The sequence below is a fragment of the Pan paniscus genome, chromosome 23 (assembly GCF_029289425.2).
Source record: "Pan paniscus chromosome 23, NHGRI_mPanPan1-v2.0_pri, whole genome shotgun sequence".
NCBI classification, from domain to species: Eukaryota; Metazoa; Chordata; class Mammalia; order Primates; family Hominidae; genus Pan; species Pan paniscus.
In genome coordinates, this window is record NC_085927.1 from 29,685,332 (window position 1) to 29,694,816 (window position 9,485).

At 55.2% G+C, this 9,485-nt stretch overlaps 1 protein-coding gene across 11 annotated transcripts in view; it reads left to right on the forward strand.

Annotated features, from left to right (window-relative positions):
- TANGO2 (transport and golgi organization 2 homolog) overlaps nucleotides 1-9,485 on the forward strand; it is a 49,750-nt gene extending 40,265 nt beyond the window's left edge. For 10 of the 11 annotated variants that reach the window (XM_003814063.6, XM_055105740.2, XM_034949250.3 and 7 more), the window contains 3 exons: nucleotides 3,060-3,213; nucleotides 4,863-4,967; nucleotides 6,064-9,485. In XM_003814063.6, coding sequence (XP_003814111.1) covers nucleotides 3,060-3,213; nucleotides 4,863-4,967; nucleotides 6,064-6,184 — 380 coding nt within the window. In that variant the 3' untranslated portion in view covers nucleotides 6,185-9,485. The remainder of the gene's footprint in view (nucleotides 1-3,059; nucleotides 3,214-4,862; nucleotides 4,968-6,063) is intronic. The other variant, XM_063603444.1, reaches the window with a different exon arrangement.

Here is a 9,485-nt window from a genome sequence, read left to right on the forward strand (position 1 = left end):
TCTACTAAAAATACAAAAAATTAGCCAGGCGTGTTGGCAGGTGCCTATAGTCCCAGCTACTTGGGAGGCTGAGGCGGGAGAATGGCGTGAACACAGGAAGCAGAGCTTGCAGTGAGCTGAGATCGCACCACTGTACTCCAGCCTGGGCGACAGAGTGAGATTGCATCTCAAAAAAAAAAAAACAAAGAAAAACTCACCAGCATGGCTAAATGATAGAAAGGAGAGTTTTATTTGCCATATCAGTTTGCAGACCCGGAAGAGAGAGTCTCTAGCATGGACTGAGGTGCTCTCTTTGAAGAGGGGAAGGGCAGTTTGAGTTTTATGCCTCCCAAGGTCCATATCACACAATAGAGTCATACATATTCAGCAGGTTTGGGGAAAAGCCATACATATTTATGAGGGGACCCGAGAACATATGCAATAGATAAACATACATGTAACATACATCCGATGTTCACTTTGGGGCAGGGTTTTAGCATTAAAATGAGGTAGAATCTGGATCTTTCCATCAGAAGGTGAGCTCTAGGACACAGTTGGAGTGCAGCCTCTATGAACTGCTGAAACTGGCTTATGGTCTGTAGTTGCTTATCAGAAAAGAGTGTTTGAAGGCTGGTTCTCTGTCCAGTCAGGGTTGTGGTGGTCTGGGCTGTCAAGAGTTAGGAGGGTCTGATAACGTGTGTGATCTCTACTATTGTGAGGGAGTTTATCAAGACTGCGGTTTTTCTTGTAGCCGTAGGAATATAGGGAGTTGCTGAGACAGCTGCCCTGAACCCTCGAGCCAGTTGGTACTTTTTGTTTCTTCCCTTTATCCATTAATGGACACTTGAGTTTTTTCCACCTTTTGGCTGTTGGAAACAGTACTGCTCACAGTGTGACCTCACAGCATTTGTGTGGTCATATGTTTTTATGGCTCTCATGTGAATACCTAGGAATGGAGTTGTTAAGTCGTATGGTAACCCTGTTTAACCTTTTGAGGAACATCCAAACTGTTTGCCAAAGCAGCCGCAGCATTATACATTCCCACCAGCAGTGTATGCGGGTTGCAGCTTCTCTGAATCCTCACCAACACTTGCTATTTTCTGTGTTTTTGATGATAGCCACGATAGTGGGTGTGAAGTTGTGTGGCCTCGTGGTTTGGTTTGCGTTTCTCTGATGGCTATGATGTTGAGCAGCTATTCTCATGCTCGTTGGCCATTTGTATGTCTTCTTTGGAGAAATGGTTATTCAGACTGGGTTGTCTTTTTGAGTTATAGGAGTGACTTATACATTCATTCTAGCTACAAGTCTCTTATTTAAAGCACAAAGCTTAAAATTTTTAAGTCCTATGTCTCTCTCTTTTTTTTTCTTTTGTTGCTCATGCTTTTGGTTTCTTATCTAAGAAACCATTGCCTAATCTAAGGTCATGAAGCTTTCCCCAATACTTTCTTCTTAGAGTTTTATAGCTTTTGCTCTTTCACTTAGGTCTTTGGTTTGACTTAAGTTAACTTTTTTTTTTTTTTTGAGACAGGGTCTGGCTCTGTCACCCAGGCTGGAGTGCAGTGGTGCAGTCATGGCCCACTGCACTGTCAACCTCCTGGGCTTAAGAGATCCTCCCAGCCGGGCGCGGTGGCTCACGCCTGTAATCCCAGCACTTTGGGAGGCCAAGGCGGGTGGATCACAAGGTCAGGAGATCGAGACCATCCTGTCTAAACCGGTGAAACCCCGTCTCTACTAAAAATACAAAAAATTATCCAGGCGTGGTGGCGGGTGCCTGTAGTCCCAGCTACGTGGGAGGCTGAGACAGGAGAATGGCGTGAACCCGGGAGGTGGAGCTTGCAGTGAGCCAAGATTGCGCCACCGCACTCCAGCCTGGGCGACAGAGTAAGACTCCGTCTCAAAAAAAAAAAAAAAAAAAAAGAGATCCTCCCTCCCAAGTAGCTGGGACTGCAGATGTGTGCCACCATGTTCAGCTAACTTTTATGTTTTGTAGAGATAAGGTCTCACTATTTTGCTATTTTGCTGAGGCTGGTCTTGAACTCCTGGGCTCCAGTGATCCTCCTGCCCCAGCCTCCCAATGTGCTGGGATTATAGGTGTGAGCCACCTCTCTCGACCTGAGTTAACTTTTGTGTATGGTGTCAGGTAGAGTCCAACTCCCTTCTTTGCCCATGACTATGCAGTTCAATGGTCTTCCATGTTGTTCATGATAGAAAAAGCACTGTGACACCTGGGGCTGGCGGCTTGGCTCTGGGGGCCCCAGCAGAGCCAGGCTGTCTCCCTGGGAAATGCCTCGGCCAAGATATTCTCCTGGAAGTATGACAGGGAGAGGGTGGTGTCTTGGTCTCCCTGGTGCATCATTTGGGGTGCTTGGCTCCCATCAAGCCCACGCCTGCTGCCCTGGCCTCTAGAGAAGAGCCTCTGAGGTGAGGTGCTTCTCCACCTCAAGTCCCTGCCCTTCACTTTCTGTGACATGAGAAACCCTTTTCCTGTTGGCCATGCCTTCTGCCAACACTCCGGGAGCTTGTTCAGAGTCTGTGCACTGAGCCCCCCGGCTCTCCTAACCTGGGGCCTGGCTGGTACGCAGAGGTGGGCCATGCTCTGCTGAGGCCCAGCCTACACCTGTGCCCACTGTGTGGCGCTGTTGGGGGTTCCCCAAACAGGGACGTGATTGTGGTGGGTGCCTCCTGGCCTCTGGTGGCTAATTCTCCCACTCTTGAACTTCTCAGGTGGCCCCCCAACCTGGCGTGAGGTGAAGAGGTTCCCTCTTGGCTGTCCCCTTTGCCTGTGAGATCTCAGGTTGCTCATTTCTTATTCATCCATCCATCCAGGCTGCTGGGCATCTGTGCCTTGTGGTCTCCTGTGGGTGCCCGCTTCCGCCTACTGCTGAGTTCTCCTCTCCTTGCCATGCCATCAGGTCAGGAATGAGCATGGGGAAGGAGCTGGAGCATGGAGCGGCTTGGCCTCAGTCTGGCCTGATTTCATGGTCCCCAGCTGTACCCCATGTTAGGTGGGTGGCAGGTGGCAATTTGCCCTGACATGGCACAGCAGGGCCTCTGCATGGCCCGCTGATTGCTCCTCACAGGCACCTACGGGCTGAGCAACGCGCTGCTGGAGACTCCCTGGAGGAAGCTGTGCTTTGGGAAGCAGCTCTTCCTGGAGGCTGTGGAACGGAGCCAGGCGCTGCCCAAGGATGTGCTCATCGCCAGCCTCCTGGATGTGCTCAACAATGAAGAGGCGTGAGTGGGCGGGTCCTGCTGGGGTGAGCCCCAGTGTCCCGCCACCAGGGCAGAGGGAAAGGCAGGCCCTGCTGCCCCGGGAGGCCCATGGAAGTGGCCAGGCTGGGTCCCCAGCTGCAGGGAAGCTGATGGACATCCTGTCCTCCCTGCCTGTCCCCTTGAGCCAGTTGAGGTTTCCAACACCAGGGACTTTTGATGACAGAAGATGGGCCCAGGCCCAGGCCCAGGGGAGGCTCAGTGCGCCCAGAGGCTTGATGCAGCCACGTGGGGCCCAGAGCAGATGGATGCTCCCCTCTGCATGCCGAGAACTTGTGGGAAGTTCCAGAAGATTCTAGACACTCAGCAAACCCAGGCGGAAGAGACACATCATGGAAATGAGTGGCTAGGGTCAGCACGCTCAGGGTTGATGGGCTTCCCGCAAGCGGTCTGTCCCCAGCGACCCTGGGCTGAGTGCTGGGCAGGGACTTGCAGTTCCGGGAACTGCCTGGGTGTAGGAGCTCCCACCCACTTCCTTGCCCGTAGGCCTCAAGGCCCCTCAGGGGCCAGGCACTGGGGTCTTTGTTGCCCCAGCCGGGGGTCCTGGTGCTTGCCATGCCAGCCTTTCTCCCACTGGGCGAGATGCCCCACCCATCCCTCGCTCCCCACCCAGGTCAGACCACTGCCCTGCCCAGGTGATCCAGCGTCCACTCCCACCCTGTCCAGCTTGCCCCCTTCAGAGAAGCCCCCATGGACCATCTCCCACTCCTCCCCCTGGGGCCCCTTTCTGCCCCCTGCCTACCCTCCTTCTCCTCTGGGCCTCTGATAGGCGGCCTCGTCCTTCAGCCTCAGCATCGCTGCCTCACTGGAAGAGCCCCACCTGGGCATGCCCAGCAGCCCCTCCCAGCTGTAAGTCCACACAGCCCCCATCAATGTGCCATCTGGGGCAGGCCGAGGACCGGCCCTGGCTGCCCTCACTGATGGCTGGAGCCCCGATGCTAGCTACAATGGCTGGCTTGAGTGGACTTCTGTCACAGAGGCAAATGCCCACAGGGCACCTCTTGGGGCAGGCAGGGAGCTTGTATGTGCCATCTGGGGCCAAAGCTCCACAATTGAGTCATAAGTTAAGGGTAGATGGAGATTTTCCGCCTTGAGCAGAAACGTGGAGGAAACACGCCTGGTGTGTGACTCACGCCTGTAATCCCAGCACTTTGGGAAGCCGAGGTGGGCGGATCACCTGAGGTCAGGAGGTCAAAACCAACTTGGCCAACATGGTGAAACTCTGTCTCTACTAAAAACACAAAATTAGATGGGCTTGGTGGTGCACGCCTGTAATCCCAGCTGACGGCTGGAGCCCCGATGCTAGCTACAATGGCTGGCTTGAGTGGACTTCTGTCAGGAGAATTGCTTGAACTCGGGAGGTGGAAGTTGCAGTGAGCCAAGATCGTACCATTGTGCTCTAGTCTGGGCGACAAGAGTGAAACTCCTCCTCAAAAAAAGAAAATAAGAGAAAAGAGAAGAGAAGAGGAAAAAGAAAAGAAGAAAAGAAACAACCCTTGCAGTTCCCCGGCCACTCCCCAGAGCCAGTTAGGCCACCAGGTGGGCTGGGGCTAGACCCGGCTGCGGGCGGGCCACAGAGGGACTAATGGCCACCACTTCTCTCCATCCTGCAGGCAGCTGCCAGACCCGGCCATCGAGGACCAGGGCGGGGAGTACGTGCAGCCCATGCTGAGCAAGTACGCGGCTGTGTGCGTGCGCTGCCCTGGCTACGGCACCAGGTATTGCAGCACCGTGGGTGCGCCACCTCCTATCCCATGTCCCACCTCCCACGCTAGAGGGCCGGCAAAGAAGCCAAGTGCCCATAGCCAGAGCCAGGCTTCCTCGCCTGAGTGGATTCCAGAGCTTCTGCCCTGTCCAGACGCAGCTGCAGGGTGAGCAGATACCACAGGCTCCCGGGGCCCCACAGGCTGGGCTTAAGGAGCCAGTACACAGCCACACAGGGCCAGGATGGCTTCAGGGCTGCCTGCACATTGGTGGATCCCTGCGGGCAAACGCCCTGGCACCGTGGCACTAGGCCTGCAGGCTGTACCCTTGGGTGGTGGCTGCTGGCCAGCCTTTCCCGCCTGGGGCTGGCTGGCCCATTGGCAGGTGCAGGGTGTCATTTCCTTCAGCCCCTCCTCTGTCATAGGCTCATCTTCCTGTGTGTGAAGGGAAGGCAAGTGCCAAGTCCACTCCCTGGCAGGCCGCATAGCCGCTGGGTCCCACCCCACGGGGTACACTGCGTATGTGTCTGCCCTGGGAACCAGCCTGTGCTGGGGCTGTTGGGGGATCCAGGGCCACCCTCCGTCTGCAAAGCCCACGGCAGAGAGGGTTGGAGGAGAGGAGAGTGTGCTGAATGTTTGCTTCAGGTGGGCTGGCATGGCCTGGGCAGTGGAAGAGAGGGCACAGGAGGGAAGCCTTCCAGACAGAGGAGGCCTGGGCCCCAAGTGGTCAACAGCTTGACCTCTTGGAAGAACCAAGCATGGCTGTGTCTGGGAACCTGGGCCTCCAAAGGGGAAGTGTGTGGTCAGCCCGCAGGCTGCCCTGTGCCTTGGCTCATGCTACACGGGGAGAGCAGGGTAGGGTGGGGTGGTTCCCAGTGAAGGTGGCAGGACTCAGCAAGTGTGGGCCTGTGGAGCCAGCCAAGAGCTCACACGCCACTGATGGCCCCTCATCATCCCCAAGACTGAGGCTGCTGCTCTCTGTGACTTGGCACAGCCTCCAGGCATGGGGTTCCTAACTCTACCTGCCTGCATTCTTGCCCTATTTGTGGCTGTGACAGGCAGGGCAGGGCTGAGGGACACCAGGTGAATGAGGGCCCCTGCTCTCTTTCAGAACCAACACTATCATCCTGGTAGATGCGGACGGCCACGTGACCTTCACTGAGCGTAGCATGATGGACAAGGACCTCTCCCACTGGGAGACCAGAACCTATGAGTTCACACTGCAGAGCTAACCCCACCTCTGGGCCTGGCCAGTGGGCTCCTGGGGGGCCCTGCCTTGAGGGGCACTGTGGACAGGAAACCTTCCTTTGCCATACTGCATTGCACTGCCCGTGGCTTGGCCAGCATCCCCCGGATCAGGGCCCTGTGGTTTGTGTGTTACCCATCTGTGTCCCCATGCCCAGTTCAGGGTCTGCCTTTATGCCAGTGAGGAGCAGCAGAGTCTGATACTAGGTCTAGGACCGGCCGAGGTATACCATGAACATGTGGATACACCTGAGCCCACTCTTGCACATGTACACAGGCACTCACACGGCACACACATACACTCCTGCATGTGCACAAGCACACACATGCAAGGCATATACATGGACACCGACACAGGCACATGTACATGCATAGGTGTGCTACACATGTGCACACATGCACAGTTGCACAGACACACACACACAGGTGCACACACACGATGCCGAACAAGGCAGAAGGGCGACTCTCACCCCTCATGTGCTTCTGGCCAGTAGGTCTTTGTTCTGGTCCAACGACAGGAGTAGGCTTGTATTTAAAAGCGGCCCCTCCTCTCCTGTGGCCACAGAACACAGGCGTGCTTGGATTCTTGACAAGCAGACCTGCTCCTGCAGAGGAGACAGCCACATTTGGAATTGGGCACCAAGAAGACCTGAGAAAAACCCACTCTCTCTTTTTTTTTTTTGAGACGGAGTCTTGATCTGTCACCCAGGCTGGAGTGCAGTGGCACGATCTCGGCTCACTGCAACCTCCGCCTCCCAAGTTCAAGCAATTCTCCTGCCCCAGCCTCCTGAGTAGCTGGGATTACAGGCGTGTGCCACCACGCCCAGCTAATTTTTGTGTTTTTAGTAGAGATGGGGTTTCACCATGTTGGTCAGGCTGGTCTTGAACTCCTGACGTGGTGATCCACCTGCCTCGGCCTCCCAAAGTGCTGGGATTACAGGCGTGAGCCACCACGCCTGGCGGAAAAACCCACTCTCATAACAGAAGTGCAGACTCATTGCTAGATTCAGTGCCCTTGAGTGTGCCAGAGGTCCTCTGTGTTTGAGACAATCTTGTGTGTGCCAGGAGGCTCCGTGTGCACCAGGGGCTCTCAGAATCCCGCTTACCCAGCTGGAGACCATGCCTCTGGCAGCCCCATCTCAGCCAGCCCTGCTCTCTCCCTCTTCCCTCCAGGTGAGGCAAACTTCATAGGAATCTGTACCTGAATGTGAGCTCCTGATAATAAAACTCTGAGGCTTTGGTGAGCGCATTTCCAGGGCTTTCCCTTGTATGCAGGGTGCCAGTGGGAGCTGCTATGTCTCCTGTGCAGCCAGACTCCCTGGACGAGGCCCTTCCCACCTCCCCCTTTCCTCACGGCTTCTTCAGCACCACTTGTGGATGCCTGTGGGTCAGTCCATCTGTCCTTGGGCAGGGGCCGCTGTGAGAGACCCCATGCGCGTGGGATGTAGTAGATGCTGATTATGGGGCCAGCCACCCATACAGGTCTATCAGGTCGCAATGGAGGCCCCACTGGAGGGGAAGGCAGGCTGGCCTGGACTTCTGTTGGATGATGGGGGTCAGGGGATGGTAGGAGGGGCAGGAGAGCAGGTCTGCATCTGTCTCAGCCCCAGGAGCTCCTGGTTTGGGGCCAGCTCTAAGGAGCTTCATCCCTGAGCCTGGCCGAGTATAAGGGGGTCCCGGATATCCAATGCTGAGACCTAGACTTTTCTAAGCCTCTGCACCCAACCCCTAACTTGGCCTTTTCAGACCCATGAGAGTGCAGGGTGGGTGTGGACCTGTGCCAGGGCTTCCCAGCCTGATTGTGACATGATGTGAGTCCACCTAGGGAGGAGCAGGGGCCTCCCCGTCTCTTCCCCTTCCTGCCCAGACCACTTTGCTGGGCTCAGAGCCTTCCATGGCTCACTTTGAACTCAGAAGAGTTTCCCAGCTGCGACCCAGGCTGCACCCCCAGGCCTGAGGAGAAACTGAGGCCCCAAGTCCCGTACATGTCCTCTGAGTCAGGACAACAGGCTCCCGGCTGGGGGCACTGCCCTTGCTGCCAACACATTCACCTGCCCCAGTGGCTACCATGTCCTGTGCCGGTGACCAGTGCCAGTCCCCAACCTGGATGGTGCCCTGCCCTCATGAAGAGCCCCCCGGATGTTCACCTCTGCCCAGAGACCCGGCTTGCCCAGGAAGAGCAGTCTCTGCTCTTGTGTGGGTCACTCTGCCCCCACCCTGCCCAGGGCTCCCCAGCAGCCTGAGGCCCCTAAGGAAGCACAGCCCTCAATGGTGATTCTATTGGTGTTATGAGTTGTGTCCCCAAAAAGATATATCAGTGTCCTGACCCACAGTACCTCAGAATGTGACTGCATTTGGAGATAGGGTTCTTCCAGGGGTAACCAAGGTAGAATGAGGTCGTTAGTGTGGGCCCTAATCCAATATGACGGCTATCCTTATAAAAAGAGGAACATTTAGGCTGGATACAGTGGCTCATGCCTATAATCCCAGCACCTTGGGAGGCTGAGGCAGGAGGACTGCTTGAGCTCAGGAGTTCAAGACCAGCCTGGGGCAACATGTCGAAACGCTGTGTCTACCAAAAAAAAAAAAAAAAAAAAAATGCAAAAATTAGCTGGCCATGGTGACTCACTCCTGTAGTGCGAGGCTGAGGTGGGAGAATCGCTTGAACCCAGGAGGCAGAGGTTGCAGTGAGCCAAGATTGCACTACTGCACTCTGCCTGGGCAACAGAGGGAGACTCTGTCTCAAAAAAACAAAAAAGGAAGATTTGGGCTGGGCGCAGCGGCTCACATTGTAATCCCAGCCCTTTGGGAGGCCAAAGCTGGAGGACTGCTTGAGCCCAGATTAGCCTGGGCAACATAGCAAGACCCCATCTCTAAAGAAAAATTAAAATTAAAAAATTAGCGGGGCGTGGTGGTACACACCTGTAGTCCCAGCTACTTGGGAGGCTGAGGTAGGAGGATCACTTGAGCTCAGGAGGTGGAGGCTGCAGTGAGCCGTGATTGCACCACTGCACTTCAGCCTGGATGATGGAGAAAAACCCTGTCTCTTAAAAAAAAAAAAAAAGGAAAAAGAAAGATTTGGACACGGACGGATACGCGCACAGGAAGAACACCGTGTAAAGACTGGAATTCTGCTCCACGAGCCAAGGCATCACCAGAAGCTGGGAGAGGGGCCTGCTTCAGAGCCTCTCTTAGAGCCTTCAGAGGGAGCAGGCCTGCCATCACTCTGATCATGGACTTCCAGCCTCCAGAGCTGTGTGACAATAAATGTCTGTTATTTTAAGTGGT